Consider the following 19,474-nt stretch of genomic DNA (forward strand, 5'->3'; position numbering starts at 1 on the left):
GTAATATCTTATAAACGACATATAGTTTCAGTTATATTATGGATAATTTGTCCTAAAATGAACATCGTTCAGTTAAATAGCATTTAGGTATAAATGAAATTGCACCTTTGTGATTAGCCCTCGATCTGTAACGTGCAAAATATATTGGGAAATGCACAACTTTTTCAGGGTGGCAGCACGGTCGCGGGTGTCAATGGCGCTGTTCAAATTTCGTAGCGTTGATGTATAATTAATTATAACAATTAAATTAGGTATCTGGTAACAAGTACGTGTGGGTATAGACGATTTGTTACACAGTAAGTACAGCTGTATGCAGTAAAATCATAGAGTCTAGTATCCCTTTAAACAACAATCAAAACCAAAGCCACGAATCGTACGGGGAAAATTTCATACCGGCTGTCTATTATACAATGCACGCAGCTAACATGTGTTAGCTGGACGGTTGATATGAGATTCTCAAAAGGTCCTCATCATTTTTCAACATGACGTGACCAAGAAATAGTACACTCACTGTACTCATTACCTCCGCCAAGGGGTTGGCAGGAGGTTATGTTTTTACCGGCGTGTGTTTGTTGGTTTGTGTACAGCCTAACTGAAAAAGTTATGGCTGGATTGTCATACAATTTTCAGGATAGGTCAGAAATGGGCTAACTTAGAATTGATTGGATTTTGGTGGTGATCCAGATCCAATGAATGAATTAATTAATTAATAAAATTTTCAGGATAGGTCAGAAATGGGGTAACTTACAATTGATTAGATTTTGGTGGTGATCCAGATCCAATTAATTAATTAATTAATAAAATTTTCAGGATTGGTCAGAAATGAGGTAACTTAGAATTGATTACATTTTGGTGGTGATCCGGATCCAATTAATTAATTAATTAATTAATGCAATTTTCAGGATTGGTCAGAAATGAGGTAACTTAGAATTGATTACATTTTGGTGGTGATCCGGATCCAATTAATTAATAAAATTTTTCACTGTGAGAGAATTGAGCTGCCTTGGCGGAGGTCTGCGCTCTCCGAGTGCTCTAGTTTATTTATGAGATAGTCACGAATGCATTCATAAGATATTTGACCCCTTGATACGTTTACGGGGATTGCAATCGTGCAGTAATCATCACCACCCCTGTAGGGTTGATTCTACACTCGAAAACATCGCCAGGGTGCATGAAGCCATAATCGTGCTCATGGAAGATCTCACGAACATGGTACCCTTGACGCTTTGTAAGGCCAATGTCACGCAGGCTTGTTGTGAACTTCACTGGCGTTCCGTCGACTCTCATGTTCAAGAATACAACAGCACTACTACCCCGAGGGATGATGGGCCTGAGCCAGACTTCTATACCACCTCTCTGAAAGAATTAAATGATGAGCTCAATATATAAATCTATTACTATAGAATCAGGTTAAACACATCTATCCTACAGTATTTATTATTACTGAATACTGTCAGAAATAGTTCTCGTGTGGAAACTCATCACTATTAATACAATTTTTTATTCATAGTTTCTTGAGATAATATTCACAGCATATCATCAAACCCACTACTTTCCCTTGATTAGTGCAAAAAACAACAAGTCATTCAAGTTCCACTTACCTGCTTGATAACTTGGTAAATTTTTACCACTACACTTGGTATTACACAGAAATAGGAACTGGTCAGTTACAATTCACGGATTATAAATCATAGGCCATGCATATTATGGCATCCATATTATCAAGAGCTAATAATACCTAGAGTGTACAGCGGGAAAACGGAAAAATAGACCTATTTTACGGCAATATTATTCTACGTTGCCTGCGAGTCTAGAATGAATTCATGGTATTGCGTTAAGCAGCATGCTTTGTTCTCTAAATCAAGACCAACCGCTTGTCTCTACGATACTCCTAGGCCGAGATATTGGATCGTAATCATGCCTCCCACACTGGCCTCACGACACCTTGCTACTGCATATTCCCGAACCTTTGCGCGCTTAACGATTTTGGCAATCGATTTCCGTCGCCGCTTGGAGCGATGATAATTGATGTCACATGCCCAAATTTGAGGCCAGGGTAGGAGGTATGATTACGATCCAATATCTCGGCCTAGGAGTATCGTAGAGACAAGCGGTTGGTCTTGTTTTAGAGAACAAAGAATGCTGCTTAACGGAATACCATGAACTTATTCTAGACTCGCAGCCAAAGTAGAATAATATTGCCGTGAAATAGCACTATTTTCCCGTTTTCCCGTTGTACACGCTAGGTATTATTAGCTCTTGATATTGTATTAAATGACACCTACACTCAGCACTTTTCGGCCTTGTGTTCCTAGAGGGTCCTGATTTACTGCGATCACTTCTCTGTTGAGCAGAATGTTCCTAAGCTCTGGTTTGATGTCACGAAGGTCAGTCGACATGAACAGTGGGGCGGCAAACACTGCCCACATGGCCATCTGTGCCTTGCTCTGCTCGTAACTCAGCCCATAATTACCAATGATCAGCTGCAAGTAAGTGTAATAAGAAGCTCAGTGTGAAAGAGTGTGCAGCCTGAGAGCAAGATGGAACTGTCTGGAAGAGTCGTCGCCTATATGCAAGTCTAACGTGCAATCATGCGTCTATGAAACATGTGGTGGAGATAATCACATGTCATCATATGTAACTGTGATTTGACTATAGTTATTATGACATATTTGAACTATATGTTATGTATTATGGGTGCCATTGAACATAGATGGCTATTGTATATACGTGAAAGTTGCATTCTCAAAAAGGTTATAATCTAGAATATTTATATAAACATAAAATTAGGGATACATTCCACAATGCATTCTGCAGCTCCTTTAGTTCCCATCCTACCACAATTTTATACCAATTAAACAATAAAATGACAATAAAAATAATAGGATACTGATTAAGTAAAATTTTCTAATTTTTTAAGTGAAATGTCAGGAACAAGAAAGAATAATAACCCTGGGTATTCCAGAAAATTGACACAGATTTACACAGGGTAGTGGCGACTGAATGGTTTAGAGTAGCTACTGTACATATATTCTCATGTAGTGTGACCCATTCATGTGCACCATGTGCCACATGCATCTGAATGGCTAGCAACATGCAGACTGATACCACAGACGATATGGACTCTATAGAGTCAATTTTCATTGCGAAATTGCACAGGCTAAACTTACATAAACTAAGGGTCAGTTGTATGGTTACTATAAATGAATAGAATTATTATTAATGGAAGCTAGTCATCCTACTAAAGCTAGTTATAACAGGTAATTCCAATTGGCAGATAAGGTAGGGCATAAACCTATACTGTGCTGCCACAATACAATTTGCAATCTAGCAAAATTTGCAGAATTCGATAAAAGCAAACACATGCTAAAATAACATGCACACACAAAGTGCTAAAGGGTCATTTACCATATCTGGATCATTCCAGTGGCCAGGACCAGCCAGAGAAGCAAGGAGATCTTGATTGTCACCGTAGAACTTAATAATTGCAGATATACTGTTCCACGTGTCGTCGATGTCATGGTACATTCTCCACATGTTGCAGTAATGAGGTAGTTGGGTGTAGTTGAACTGAAAAGCAACATTGCTGATAAAATAGCAGTAATTGTTTTTATCGCAGGTTTATATGAGAAGCTGCCTCAGTGTGCTTCAATCAAGTTAGGGGGTGTTTCGCATTCGCATTTAGTATCTACAACTCCTAAATATAAAACAACCTAAACTGAATTTACACTACTGAATAATATATTATGATACTTATGTCAAACTCAATATGTCATACTGTAATTTAAATATAAATTGTCAAGGTAAATTCATTATAATACCGATTACCTGTTTATTAATTGATGTGAAAGGGGCAAGCTGTGTGCGTGCATGCGTGCGTGGGTTCGTTCGTTCGTGCATGCATGCATGTGTGTGCGTGCGCATATCGAATCTTTCTCTGTCTGTGTGTGTGTGCGTGCGCATATCGAATCTTTCTCTGTCTGTGTGTGTGCGCATGTGCATGCGTGCATACGTGTGCGTGCGTATGTATGTATATATGCATTTGCTTACATAGTTTTTAAACAAATTTAGCTAGAAGATGCGAATGAAGGCTAATGATCTTACTATGTCACTGAAAAAAACGATTAAAAAACAATATCAAACCCTGATATTTACTTGATCTACCTAACAGTCCTGAGGGCAATATTGCTCAATTTGGTAAAACCTTTCATTTCTTTAACACAGAAAGGAAAGGAACTCAGCGATTTGCAAGATCCATCCTATATACATACAAAGTTTGAAATAGTTTAGAAATATATGAAGTTTATAATAAATATCAATAATTAAAAACTATAAAAACCTAAACACATGCTATTGGCAAAGTTTACTACGTGTATAGGCATGTATACCGCCACAAGAGTCCAATTTTTCAAATAAGAGAGTTCAACTTACAGGCATTCCGGCAGCAAAGAAGTAATATGGCCAACTGCATGAATAGAGTATTGGCCTACCAGTTTTATTCAGAGCTTGCCCCATTTCTGGGTATGCTGAAAAAGATGTGCGTACATATTAAACTGATGTTATTAACGTTTATAATTGTGCATGCAAACAGAAAGAAACACGATATCAATTACATTGCATCTTTATTGATTAGTAAACATGATCTTTTTAGCAAATAGTCAATTATGTTTAAAAGTTACATAGTGACTTCAGATAGATTTACATATGTTATACAGGAGTTCCCTATTACATACTGGAGTTCAAACTTCGTAAAATTTACTAAAAAAAAGTTGGACAACAATTGGACATCCTTTTCAGCATATTAAAAAATAACTTCAATTGACATTCTTCAGGCTGCAATAGAAATCAATCTATAAGCTAATAGACAAAATGCATCATTTAAAAAAGACACTTGAACATTTAGAACCCCAATTAAATGCTATGGGATTGAAGCACCGTTTTATTGACTGCCTCCGAGTAGGTATAGCACACTGCACCAATCTATTAATCGCCAGAGCTGTAGAATAAAAGCAGACTATACACATGCAGGGGCGGATCCAGGGGGTGCGCATCCCCCCACCCTTCCCACACAAAGTGCCCTTTTTGCAAAAGTTGTCTTATTAAAAAAACGGTATGTTTTGCCGCTCGGCCTGTATCTGACAAGTATTTCACTCAGTCGGACCCGATCAAGCCCTCGTTTTTCTTAGAATATATATATAGGTCGGGCCCAGGAGTGGGGCTATACCATGCTCAAATCCAAAACGGAAAATCTAGGTCCAAAACTAACTGCTGCCTTTCTTAAAATGATGTTAGCAATACAGTGGTGGCGCCATGCACTGTACGGTCGCCTGTATAGATGCACTGGATGAGTAACATTATATTGCCAAATGCACGCATCTCAATCAGCTATGCTAAAAGCTCACATTAATATAACTTATGGACCGAAAACGCATATATATGTGAAATTAATAAATTTAAAGAGTAAAAAATTTTGGGGGGCGAAGTGCCTTTTTACAAAGGTTTTAGGAACGTTTTTTTCCTTCCTAAAATCCTGGATCCACCGCTGACATGAAATCATATCCTTTCCAAAAAGACTCTTAACACTAAGGAAATAATTGTGGCTACATGGGCTTAGGAAGGATAAATAACGTTATTAATAAGATATAGAGTTGCTGCCATGTTTATAGTAAGTACCTTTATCCAATTTCCAATGTTCTGTAAAACAGCCATCAAATTTGAACATGTCTATCTTCCAGCTAGTAAATGAACGGACATCTTTGCTGATATGCTGCCAGCTTCCAGGATAGTTCATACACGTTTTATCTCCAACACTTTCATACATACCATACTTTAGCCCCTTTGAATGAAGCTGAATGTTAAGGAAAAAAGTCATTATACAACAATTGCCAATTTATTTTGAACGTTACAGGCTAATCACAATAGTGAAATTGCATTTACACCCGACTGCTATTTAACCGAACGAATTTTATTTTAGGGCAAATTCGTCCATATTATAACCGAGTTGTTTATAAGATTTTACAATCCTTCTCCTCTTAAATTAATAAATGAAGACTGCAGGGGAAAAACGGTCTAATTCACATTTTGGAGAAATTTGAGATGGTGCTGCCATCTGGTTGAGAATCAAGTAAGCTTTCATTAAGCTACCTAGTTCTTGACAAAAACAATCCATGTCCATTTCTATAGCAGGGAAAAGAATCGGGATACCAGTGCAGAACAATCTATGTCCTTTGCGTACAGAACGAAACGTTTAAAGTCCAATCAAACTCACCCATGTCCATGCTAGAAAGGGAACGAATTGAGCTAAGCCCAGTCACGTTATCACACCAAAATATGGAAAGCGTTTTGAAACTTATTCCTTGAATTTCTCAAAAAGTTAAAAATGTGACATAGATCATTTTTCCTATGTAGTCCTCAAATATGAAACACCTTCGTTCTGTAGCCTGCAGCCAAAAAGTTGTGATGTGCGACTTTGAAAGTAGATAGACTATAGTAGTGGCACCACCATCGTTGTAAGCTTTGTAAATTTTTAAAAATATTTCTAATGAATATTGAACAATGAAATTTATATCTAGAGTAATTTAAACCTATTTTAACTGGAAATATGCAAGGAACCTAGGTCATGTATCCCTTTAAGTTTTACAATGTTTAGAATAGATATTAAAAATAGTTGAGAAAGGATGTTATGAAAAAATATCACCATAAGCTAGTGTTAACACAACACACACCAATATCAAGAACCTATATTATGCACACACAATTATGTTAATACCAATATTTCATCAGCGCATGAAGTTGTAAAATACAAAAGCGGAATTAAACGTTCAACATATTATTTGTAATCGACAATTTTGTATTAACTCATGTTTATAAATTTGTCATAATCATCATGTTTTAGCAAATGGTTTTTAGCTCATCTGACATAGTCAGATGCAGCTTGTAGAATCGCATGAACCTGACGAAATTCTTGCGTTCGCTTCCTTTGCGCAGTTTATATAAATGGCTGCAAGTACAGGGAGGGCTATAGGCGGCGCACTGCATTTTGGGAAACTACCACGCTTTCCAACTCCCGTACGAGCCTCGTCAAAGCCGCCAGTGGAGCATTGCAATAATGCGGCGCAAAAATCAGGTCACGAAGAGCGCCGGTGGGTGTTTCCTGATTCCGACAGCCATTTACATAAACTGCGCAATGGGAGCAAACGCGAGAATTTCGTCAGGCTTTGTGTGATTTCGCGTGGCACAGCTTGGTTACGAACACAGACAGTATGTTTTTATAACAAGTGAAAACTGTTCTTCGAATAGAAACAAAGATGGAGTAGAATGGTTGAATATTTGTGATGTATTCGTATGAAATCAAGCGAGCGTCAATCGAATTTTGGCAGCACGCTTTCCTACCTGCTATATTCAAGACTATATACCTGCCTATTTCCTATTTTCTATATTTCCTATTTCCTATATTTCCTTTTTCCTATATTTGCCTATTTCCTATATTTCCTACCTGCTATATACCTGCTATATACAAGACTATATAATTATGTGTCAGTGTGCAGCAGCTAGCGCGCGGTGTACTTGTGTGTTGCAGATGAGCATTTGACCGGCATTTACAGGTGATTATAGGCGAAATAGAGCTTATTTTTATATAATATTTTTTTATTGAGGCGTTCCAAGTGCCTGTGGTTTGGTACCTCGCAAATGTCCTAAACTAATCTGGGGTGCTAAACACTAAACAATAACTAAACTGTCCGTGACAGTGTCAGTGAAGTGCAGTGTCAGCACAAAACCACAACAACCACACAGCACATGGGGCTCAAGGATAGAGAGCATGGTCAGCAATAAAAGACGATTTTTCTGCTGATAGATGGCGCCGCTATGCTATATACACTGCTTCAAGAGGTAATAATACCTAGAGTGTACAACGGAAAAACGGGAAAATAGTGCTATTTCACGACTACATTATTCTACTTTGCCTGCGAGTCTAGAATAATTTCATGGTATTGCATTAAGCAGAATTCCTTGCTCTCTACAACAAGACCAACCGCTTGTCAATACGATACTCCTAGGCTGAGATATCGGCTCCTAAACCTCCCCTCCCACATGCCTAACGCCGCCTCGAATCCACATTCATTTCAGCAACCTACGCGCGTCTAATGGCATTAGCTTCTGCTGAAAGGGGAGGTTTAGCAGGCCTATATGCTCAGCCTAGGAGTATCGTATTGACAAGCGTTGCGTCTTGTTGCTAAGAGCAAGGATCTGCTTAATGCCAATACCATGAAATTATTATAGACTCGCAGCCAAACGTAGAAATGGAATGTAGTCTGTGAAATAGCACTATTTTCCCGTTTTGCCTGTTGTATGCACTCTAGGTATTATTAGTCTCTTGACTGGCTTTATATAGGCGACATATATATATATATATACAGATCTTCACGATATGAAATTTCTAAACCTGGACCTTCGGTCCACCAAGCCCAGCAAAATTACTGGGACTGGACTAAATTATTTACTGCGACCAATATTAGTTTTGCACATTTTGACAATAAAGAACAAAACAAGTAATATCAATTTTGTATTTTACCTAATAATAAATACTCTCTAACACACTGCATATGATAACAGTAGTATTAATACCTATCAAATATCACATCACATGCCTCTACACACTGCAAATGATAACAGTAGGAATACCTATCAAATATTCATCATATTACCCTTCACACACTGCTAATGATGACAGTAAGAATACCTATGACGTTTGGTTAGCGATGAAACAAAGATTTAAAAGTGTTATCAGTCCTTGTGTTTTGAAAAAGCAGGCGAGTGAAAATCACACGCCTTCGCTTGCCGAGGTGTGTGAATGTGATTTGCATCGAGTGCCCGCCAGGTCACGAGGCAAACTAGGGGGGCGTCGGGGCATGGCCCCCCCGGAAAAAATTGGAAATCTAGACTTCATGAAATGCCATTTCCAGCCATTTTGGCGATAAAAATTAGCTCTGCATTTGTACTCTTAATTTGGACATTTTTTAGGCGATTTTTTTTTCATCTAACAAAATATCAGTTCTTGAACATATTGATGGATAACTTGAATCACACATTTAGCATGTTTAGTCAAAAGGAACAACACTCAATTTTTCAAAGCAGACTATTAAACTTTAATAGTATTTGCAACATTCATAATCATTCAGTCACTTGTTTGCATTTTTGTCAATTTGAGATATTTCAGTTTCATTTCAAGAAAACATACATGTTTGCAATAAAACTTCACTAAAAACCTTAATCAGGCTTTTAATTTTCATTGTCAGCTGCATCTTCATCATCAGTCTCGATCTGCGTGTAGCAATTGAATACAGTAACAGTCATATTCATCATGTATGGCTCGCGTATGATAGGCCGCGACGATTTTGGTTTTGCGTTTTTGGTTTTGGGTGGGTTCGGTCGTGCAAAGCAGTGAACGCAGGCAGTAGGCTTTGTGAGTTACGACGTGGAGGTGTGTGTTTACGGTTCAGTGGTGTAACGGAAGAATACCAGAGTCAACGATACGTCAAGCTTTCGTCGGTGATAAATAAATGATGAGCTGATGAATTGATGTTAAAGCTGCTGTTGGTATAAGCATTTACAACTGTCGTTATAAACATGTGAACCGATCTCCGGCAATGTCCGTGATGTTTACAACCGTTTGCGTTTATCTTCAAGTTTACAGTTGGATTAATGAAAAACAAAACACGAAGAGGTGTTCGGTTTTGATAATGCTTAGATGCCGCGTTTTTCGCAGTTATGTATACAGTAAGTAGTCTCATAAATACTTTGATAAATTATTTAAATACTGTAACTAGGCAGTGGTCTGAAAAAAACGGTGGACCGACGGTCCATTTAACTTGTTAAATTTACTGGACCGAGAGAGACTTCGGCCACCGCCTAACGTCGAAGACTGTTATATACTATATATATATATATTATATATATATATATACAGATATATATATATATATAATATATATATACGAATATACTATATATATATATATATATACCAAGTACTGGTCTAATATATATATTTAGCGGCCTGTAAACGATACACAAGCCTCTCGATTTCGATCCGTTATCTCGATATTAGCCTCTCAATTCGATTCCTTCGATTCGATTCCCAAAATATTGAAATGTTATCTTATTTTTTATATTTTCATTATTTTTCAATAATAAATTATTCGAAATTGCCAATGAATACTAAATGGTGAATAGACTAGAGAGTCTAGAGAGTATATATACACTGCACAGTCCAGGACTCGAATTAAGCGACGAGAAGGCCAAGGCAATTAATTTTCTCTAAAATGGAAGGGCACAGAGGCAATTTTAAAAGGCACAAAGCCACTTTTGTAAAATAAAGGAAAACTCATAACAAATTAGTACATCAACATCGTCTTGCTGTTAATGTACAAAACAATATGCCCCTATGTCAGTTTACACCGTAACACCGACCCCTGTACCCCCCTCTGCTAATGGAAGTACAGTAACAAGAAATTTTACATGCCCGCTATCAGGAGCGAATAATTATCCGATGCTGTTATTATTCCCTCCTGCGATTATCGGTTTTAAGCTCATCATTGCAACTACAGCACGCACGCGCACGAGTTATGTTGACTCGAATAAAAACGAAACTAGGGCAGTAAATTAAAGGGCACCGACGGCAATTACACAAAAGGGCGAGGCAGGTGACTGCCGTCGGTCGGGTTGGATTTTCAGGGGCAGTACGGCGATTGATATGGGCACCCTTGGTCGGTTAATTCGAGCCGCTGAGTTACATTGGTGAGTAACACCAGAGAATATAAATCACTGGGTTTATATGCTCTGGTAACACTCCACAGTATATAGCATAGTGCCGCCATCTATTGGAGGAAAAAAGTGGTATCAAAGTGGAATAAAAAATACGGGGAAAAATATCGAGGATCGGATCGAGGGAAGAGAGCCGCGATCCGATTCGATTTCAGTGGATCGTTACAGCCCTAATATATATATAGACATATATATAAATATATATATATATCTGTAGATACACACATGGGCAAACATAATACACACATATACGCACATATACACACACATACACACATATACACAAATATATATACCAAAGTGGCTGCGACTCCTGCGACTGCGAAAATTTAAAATTAGAATTTAAAAAAATTAAAAATAGTCTTGCCTAATACCCATTACCCTGACCCTAACCTGAACCCTAACCCTCACCCTAACCCTAACCCTAACCCTAACCCTAACCCTAACCCTAAATATAGATATATATTTATTCATGTACAGAGAATGCATCGAACCCAACGGAAAGAATGTGCGTTCACGTGCGTTTTATCATATCTTGGTTGTATATACCGCGCTGGCTTTGACCACTGGCACTGTATGCAGCCGCCGTCAGATGTTAGCAACGCGCGACAGACAGATGTGCGCAGCCAACGGCAGCTGGAAGAAGGGGGGGGGGCGAATGCATATACATCAGATTGCCGCGAGAGGGCAGTAGGGTACAGTCAACAACAATGGAGGACTTTTGTCGTCATTGATTTATGAGTTTCCAAAAAAACAACAAATGTCAACGGATTTCCGGGTAATTTACTGGAGCAAGTAGTATCAGTCCGTAAATGGCGCGCGCAAATACGCACATACATTTGAGGGCCGTAGCAGAGGAACATGACGGGAAATTCTCGCGCGTAGCAATGGTGAGAAACAGTCGGAAACGGGCGAGTAGTGTCGCTTCAACGCAGTTTTTCCCACACTTCCTGTGAACTCACATAATATTTCTCGGTCGAAATGAACAAACAACACCCTCAACAACACCCCTCTCGATTTTAAAGGGGCTACCCCCACATTTACGAAAATGACATAGGTCTCAATCTGGCCATGCTCTCTATCCTTGAACCGCACATGGTGTACACCAACACATTGTCATTGGCGCTCATGCTTTCCCACCTGCTCTATATTTCTGTGAGTTTCTGCACAGTGGTGTGCATGCGTTTACGTGGAATTGTCGCCGGTAGCGGTTGCCAATGCAATTTGTGTTTATTTACAATAATTTGTTATTGGAATTTGGAGTGGTCTGGCCCAATTGCCTATGGCTCTTTTCACAGGCTGGTGGGCTATTTCATTGCCACAGTATGGTAAATATAGAAATTGTCTTTGCAACCAAAGTCCTAATGTTGATCTTCTCTCTATAGCCCAATAATTCCATGTAAATGCCTTTCAAACACTGCAACTCACAATCCCAGTGCACACATGCCAGTATTTGCAACTCACGGTCACAAAAAAGCAGCTGGGAAAGCGTGAGCAGCACACTAGTTGCACAGCGGTCATTTCATGTCACATGTTCACGGGATTAATACACCACTAACTGCCTTCATGTTGGTATTGGTGTGTAGCATAATAATTATTTGTTTGAATTATCACTTGTACCCTGGATACTACTGAATTTTACCTAAAAATTTTTTGTAAAATCCTGTGGAAATATCGCTCTCAGCAGTTTTGTGAACCAGAAGAACTGCATGTTTATATACGAGAAATAGCTGCACATTGCAGGAATTCTGGGTTCAAGTGGTCCATGCTTCTGAGCTCCACGACCAGCCCACACGTCACTCAGTTCAAGAATAATTTGCCCAATAATGATGTCAGATGCATGACTAGGCCAAATATTCTCATAGTGCCGGTAAGGAATATCAGATCATAAAAATGCCGTTGCTCCAGTTTACAAAACCGTGGAGGGCTATATTCCTGCAGGAATATGTGAGCTTACTCTGGGTAAATTCAGCTGTACCCTAGTGTGACAGTGTTATTTGTAGCAAGTGCAAATTTTTTACGCATAGACACAAATATGAATACATGTGGTTTGTTGTGAATTTGTGCTATGAAGGTGTGAAAAGGAGCGAGCATTGGGTAAATTCTGCTGTCACGCTTGTTAACCTGCTCTATCAGTATGCTGTGAGTGTGTGGAAAATAGCATACATGCATTTCAACAGTATTTGTGTGGATTTATTAGACAATAGAGAATACGTAAACATTTAGATTTTAGTACTAAATACAATGTTTGGGCAATTCCAGCATAACGGACATATGATGCCAGACAGTTTTCTAAAACATTAAGTGCACAGTACGATCAAATTTAAAGAAAGAAATATTGTTTAACTCTGTGCATTAGTAACATTCGACAGCCACTGATGTATATGATAAGTTATGTGATATTTCACCAAACAGTTCCTCAGAGATTGAACATTTAGTTTCCATAACGGACATGACAGAAAACGGACAAGGGTTATTACTGTACTGTACACATCATGAAAACTCTGTGAGCTTCATGGCTATATCTTTCCAGTTTTTCTCTAATCCAAATCTTGAAATAACCCTCTAGACTATGAACACAACTGTAAATGTATTTAGGCAACTATCTTTTTCTTACATTAAAAAATGGTGCGTAGCGGACATATGGCACTTTCTGTGTAACGGGCATATGGCACTTTCTGTGTAACGGGCATATGGCACTTTCTGTGTATCGGGCATATGGCACTTTCTGTGTAACGGGCATATGGCACTTTCTGAATATCCATGATAACATGTTAATATAGCGAAGTCATTAAAGTTACACAGCTGTATCTTTATTACTGTACTACCGGTATAGCAAAGCCTAGCTATCATAGATTTTATATCTGTATTAGTAGTATCCTAGATATATGCTCCGAGCGCGAACGCGGTGATGGGAGGGTGCTCTTCATTCGTTTGCCAGTGAGTTTGGCATCAGAACACCTGCCGTCAGGTGAGCGCTGTCGCTCTGCGGCACTTATTTATAAAGCAAGTGCACCCATTAAAAAATGTTACAATTAATAACCAATACATTAATATTAAATAACAGCTAGGGTTAGGGTTAGGGTTAAAAAACATAAACGTTCCTATCTCTACATTAATTTTCGGGTTTGTTGAATAATGAGTCATAGTAGTAAAGCAGGGGAACTCGTGTTTTAGGTAAACATTCTGTGATATGTATACTGTTTCCTAAAATACATGCAATTAAATGCCTAGCATAATGCTGTGCATTGCACCACTTTGTAGTGCTGTGCACCACTTTGTATACTAGTACTTACATACTTCCCCAGTTTTTCCATGCCACTAGGAAATCGATTATGGTCCGCGACTAATCGCCCTTGACTGTCTCTGTTTTTCTCCATATAGCAGTCATCAACATTTACATATGTGTAACCTGCATCTTTGTAACCATCGGAAACCAGAACATCTGCCATGTCCATAAACAAACTCTCACTGCAAGAAAGAAATACACCGGCATTTGTTACACGCCACGCAGTGCAGGTGATGATTTGCCATTATCATAACGCTGTGTGTAATCACACTGTGTGTAATATCGCACTGCGTGGAGTGTAGCATTTGTAAACAAAAGTGGGGAGTTCACACACTACACTAGCTAATAACATCTTGTCAATTAAGCCACAATTAAAAAAAAATATTTGTTTGCCCTCACCCGACCCAGGCTGAAAAGTTTGGGTAGGTAGGTAGGCTTCTTCTTTTTTTTTGAGAGGGGTCTTTTTACAAATTCAGCATGGTGTCTACACTCTACATGCTCGGGTGTGCTTGTTTTGTGTTGTGTTGTGCTATTTTGAATGTTTGTTTTGCTTGGTACATGTAATGTATTGCCTACAGATTTATATAAGCCGCGTTCCCACGTAGCAAGAAATCCGGTATTTAGCGTTCACAAGAGGCAAAATGCGCGGTCCAAAAAATACGGTATCTAAACATCTCCAGTATTTGTTGTAAATACGCGGCTTCCCAGACCGCGTGCTTGAGAAATACCGGATCTCTTGGATCGCGCATTTCCTTGTGTAAACGCTAAATACCGGATTTCTGAAGCCGCGTATTTTATAGACTGGTCCGCGTTCGACAGTTCCAGTGTAACGCGAGTGGAACTGTCGAGAGCGGACCAGTCTACGTATGTTATCGGCAGTTGGTGCGCATTGCATTGTTTATTTCGCATTGTTCGCTTGATTGTTTAAAGCAGCTCGCAGCTCGCAAATACCGTATTTCTGGAGCCGCGAATCAGCGTGTGAACGCTCGGCCGCGTATTTCTCTCAGATTCGGTATTTCGCAAATACCGTATTTCATAAATACGAGGTCTCGTGTGAACGAGGCTATAATGTACAGTGATACAATTTGTAAAAAAAGAAAAAAAAAGAATGGGAAATAAGGTGACTGAAGGTGTGTGAATTTTGTAACAATTCTCTAATCTAGAGATTGTCTCTCACTGCCTCCAGTCCCACATACGTATATGAGGAAACACTTCCCAAGTATCAATTCATAGTTTCAAGAAATAAGCTACTTCTATATTTCTGGTGGAAAAGTTTAGATATAGTATACACACACACGCACATGCACACGCACACGCACACGCACACGCACACGCACACGCACACGCACACGCACACGCAGGCACGCATGCACGCATGCACGCACGCACACACGTACACACACATGTATATATATATATATATATATATATATAACAGCCAATATATTTATACTGATATTGACACAATGAATATGACTAAGGTTAATTTAGTAATATGACCTGATGCAGTTGTAGGGGTCTTCATCGCAATCTACCTCACAGCGAAATCTCTCCCAAGCCAACCAACCCATTGGTGGAGTCAGTGCCAAGCCATTGTTCAGTGAACCAACTTTTTTGCAGGCAAACAGACTTAAAACTAACAACAGCAACCTGTAAAAGAAATGAAATGAACTAAATAGTGCCGGAATCACACTCATATATATATATCAAAATTTCAATGCAAAACTAGTTCACTGATCTAGCAGATTCGCGATACACTGTCAAACAGCACAATTATGTGAGAAGACATTATACTAAAGCCTAAAAAATACGTTTGTTTCCGCTAACCCAACCGAGTCCATTTTTAACCGCCGTGTCGAAACATTTTATTGTGATCGCTGTTGCGTTATAGAAACGTATAAGATTGTGAGTAACTTAGGAGCTGTTTATTCACACATTAGTGTGGCTTGCTTACATGATGTAAAGAGAGCGACTGCTCACGTGCAGCGCTTATATACGGCAGTCTGGTAGCAGGAGCCACCGTCACTATAGCTATATGTTAACACTTGAACACGCGTTAACCAATGGTGTAATCACTAACACAACAATCGCCAAAACAAAATAAAAATAAATATTTGATAAAAAAAACGTTTTGCCTGCCTACCGTGCCCAATTTTTTAAAAAGTTTACATATATATATGTATCACACACACACGCACAGGCACAAAAAAGTTTAAAAAAAACGTTTGCGCTGCCACGTGTCCAATTTTTTTCACCTCGTAGCGAAAACAAACATCATTTTTTCTTAGGCCTAAGCATCAGTAGAGTAAATGTAAAATTTATTAAAATAAAAAAGATATTAAACCACATTTCTGATGATATATCTAATATGGCATTATGATATTCTTGTAATACCATATATATATACAATATTCTTCTCTATAAAAATTGTGTGACGTAGAGAAGCATTCAAATGCTGTTTAAGCAAAACTATTAACATTGAAACTATTTTGCAGGATTCTCCACAGACTTGCCATGTCAGGCATGTCAGGTCTGATGTGCCTTCTAATTGAAGCTAATTTGTGACATCCATAAAACCTCTGCCTTTTACTGCCAAATCGGCATGCACTTTTGCATTTCTAGATACGTTTACTTTGACAATCCCAACACATGTGCTGTTTCCACAGCTTGATGTATTTGTCTTCCAACTGATTGAGTTACCTGTGTATACATAGGGCTATGTACGTGTGTCAACTCTTTGCAATTTGTGCATATATTGTGTCTTTTTCGCCTGCAATCCAGTGTTGATCTTTCTATTGATCAATTTATCTCCTTCCGTCTTCGATACAGTCCCTTAGACTTTGAAGACTATTATTTATGAGGCTACAGGGTTATATAGGTATAAATTTACAAAAAACCCATAATTATACTCCAACATAAACTAAAAGTTCTGTCACTTCTCCAAAATCAAGTTTGTTGTAGGTCAACAAGTGGTGTAGTTTATTAGGTAGGTTGTGTGCAGGATTCACCTGATAACTGATCCCGATCACTGGATCAGGCATGTTTGCATTTTAAGCCAGCCTTAGCTCGGCTTGCGACGCGACACGATTACCTGCGACTGCTTTTCTGCAACTGGTTGCAACTGTCGCTGGCGACGATGTTCTACTTTTGCGACGCGACGCGACGCGACTAACACGACCAGAAGCGCCTTCTATACTAAGCATAGACACAAACCATATGAAGCCCAAACAGGCACTTGGGTCGTTTAAATAAGATAATGATAGCAATAATTACATGACAAATTGACAAGGTTATTTACTATCAAACAGTTGAAACACTGAAACAGTAACACTGAAACAGGCAAGCAAGTTCTCGCCGGTTAGTTAGGCTGAGAGGGTCTATGTCCCCCAGGGTACTATCGAAGGGTACCCTGGGTGCGAGTTCGTATATCGGAACGTACCCTGAGTACCAGGCCTCGAATTAAGCGACGAGAGGGGCAAGGCAATTTTTTGGGGGCATGTGAGATTGCCTTGAATCTTCTCTAAAATGGATGGGCACCGAGGCATTTTAAAAGGCATCAAGGCAACTCTCACATTGAGAAGGGCACCCAAGGCACTTTTGTAAAATAAAGGAAAACTCATAACAAATTAATAAAATTTTTACCGTGTATGTACAGACCGTCTCCCGCCCCATGTACATCGTCTTCCGCCCCCATGTAAGCTATAACACCGTAACACCAACCCCTGTACCCCTCTGCTAATGGATCGAAGTACAGTAACAGGGTTCAACATTACTTTTTATTTCAACTAGACCAGTGCCCGGAAACTTTTCAATTCGCGGCCAAATGTAGATTTTTTGAACGCTGGGGCAGAAATGCGAAAAAAAAAAACACGAATTTATTGAAACATCCCTAAAACAACACATGACAGGGCTAAAATCACTGTATTCACGTATAACTGTACAATTCCTGTCAATGGGAAGGATGGAACTGCCTTCTCTGATTCATAAATAGCACATATGTCTGTTTCATCCGCGAGGAAGCGATTCTCAGAGTGTTTTCCAAATGTTCATCTGAAATAGAGTTTCTTGTCTTCGATTTTGATACTTCAACTTGGAAAAGAATTGCTCACAGAGATAAGTTGCTGCGACAGCGTCACTGGTTTTCATTGCATGATGAAGAAGGTTCGAAAAGATTCATCAGAGGACACAGATCTTTGTAGGAACTCGATTAGTGGTTTTGACAAGAATTGGCCTTCAAATCCATGTTGTTCTGCAGGATCAATTAATTCTAACTGCAGATTCGTGGAGCTGTCACTGGATCAACAGAAAAAGGCATTGAGAAGATCTTGAAGTCATTTTCGTTTGCACGAAACTCTTGAAAACGGCGAGAAAACTCTGCTGTGAGTTTTTCGATTTCAGTGAGTATCTTCTCCCTTCTGGCTTCAATTCTTTCTGACTTTTCAGACAAGGGAAATGATCGAAAACATTGTTCTCCAATTGACTTTTCCAAAGAAGCAGCTTGGCTTCAAACGACTTGATATCACCAAAGAGATGTGAACGAGTTTGTCCTTTCCCTGCATAGACACCATTCAACTGATTAACTTTTCAGTAATGTCGACCGAGAAGGCAAAGTCCGAGCAGAGCCACTGTTCGTCGGAGAATTCCAGTAGAGGCCTTCCTTTCGACTCCATGAACTGTGCAATTTCTTCTCTCAGCTCCACACCCGTTTCAGAGTGCGCCCTCTACTCAGCATCTCACTTGAGAAAAGATACAAGACTCTTTGTAATTCGCAGCAATCTCCTCAGAAGTTCTTTGAATTGCGATGATTCACTGCCCGAGCACGGATGAAATCACAGTTGATATTTATTTAGCCATGATTTCCTGGAAACCAATGACCTTCGTGCACAAAGATTCTTGGTGTATGATACAGTGGCACCATATCAACGTTTGGGGAATGTTTCTGGTTTGGAGCTCTTTCTTTAACATGCCTTGAAATCCTTTGCTGCCTCCCGACCATTGCAGGTGCACCATCTGTGGCAGATTCCAAACGAGTTTTCAATAATTCAGATTCGCTTTCTTCATTGCTGAATCACACTCCTGAAAAACGTCCTTTCAGTACAAGTGTCTTTCATGGGCACAGAGCAAGAAGTTCCTCAGTGTATATTGAATCTCATCATCAACACCTGCAGCCAAAATGGCCAGCTGAGCAGTATCTGAAATGTCCGTGCTCTCGTCAAGTGCCAAGGAAAACACTTTGAACTGAGAGGCTGCTGAGTGCAACTGGTCAGACAGATTTTTTGACAATTCCTCGATCCTCGTACTGGACTGTCGCTAGCACTCAGACTGAGACTGTTTAGAATCGGAGCTTTCTCAGGGCCACAT

At 39.2% G+C, this 19,474-nt stretch overlaps 1 protein-coding gene across 1 annotated transcript; it reads right to left on the reverse strand.

Moving 5' to 3' along the window:
• Nucleotides 1-792: 792 nt before the first annotated feature.
• On the reverse strand, nucleotides 793-15,763 carry LOC106817860 (alpha-N-acetylgalactosaminidase-like; the record flags this gene model as incomplete). The annotated part of the gene is given in 7 exon segments (XM_014822575.1): nucleotides 793-1,356; nucleotides 2,286-2,483; nucleotides 3,409-3,570; nucleotides 4,432-4,526; nucleotides 5,674-5,848; nucleotides 14,121-14,295; nucleotides 15,614-15,763. Coding segments are annotated over 7 exon segments (1,219 nt in total), but the record flags the coding sequence as incomplete, so codon positions are not given.
• Between the last annotated feature and the right edge of the window lie 3,711 nt (nucleotides 15,764-19,474).

This window comes from Priapulus caudatus, unplaced genomic scaffold (assembly GCF_000485595.1).
Source record: "Priapulus caudatus unplaced genomic scaffold, Priapulus_caudatus-5.0.1 Scaffold35, whole genome shotgun sequence".
NCBI lineage: Eukaryota > Metazoa > Priapulida > Priapulimorpha > Priapulimorphida > Priapulidae > Priapulus > Priapulus caudatus.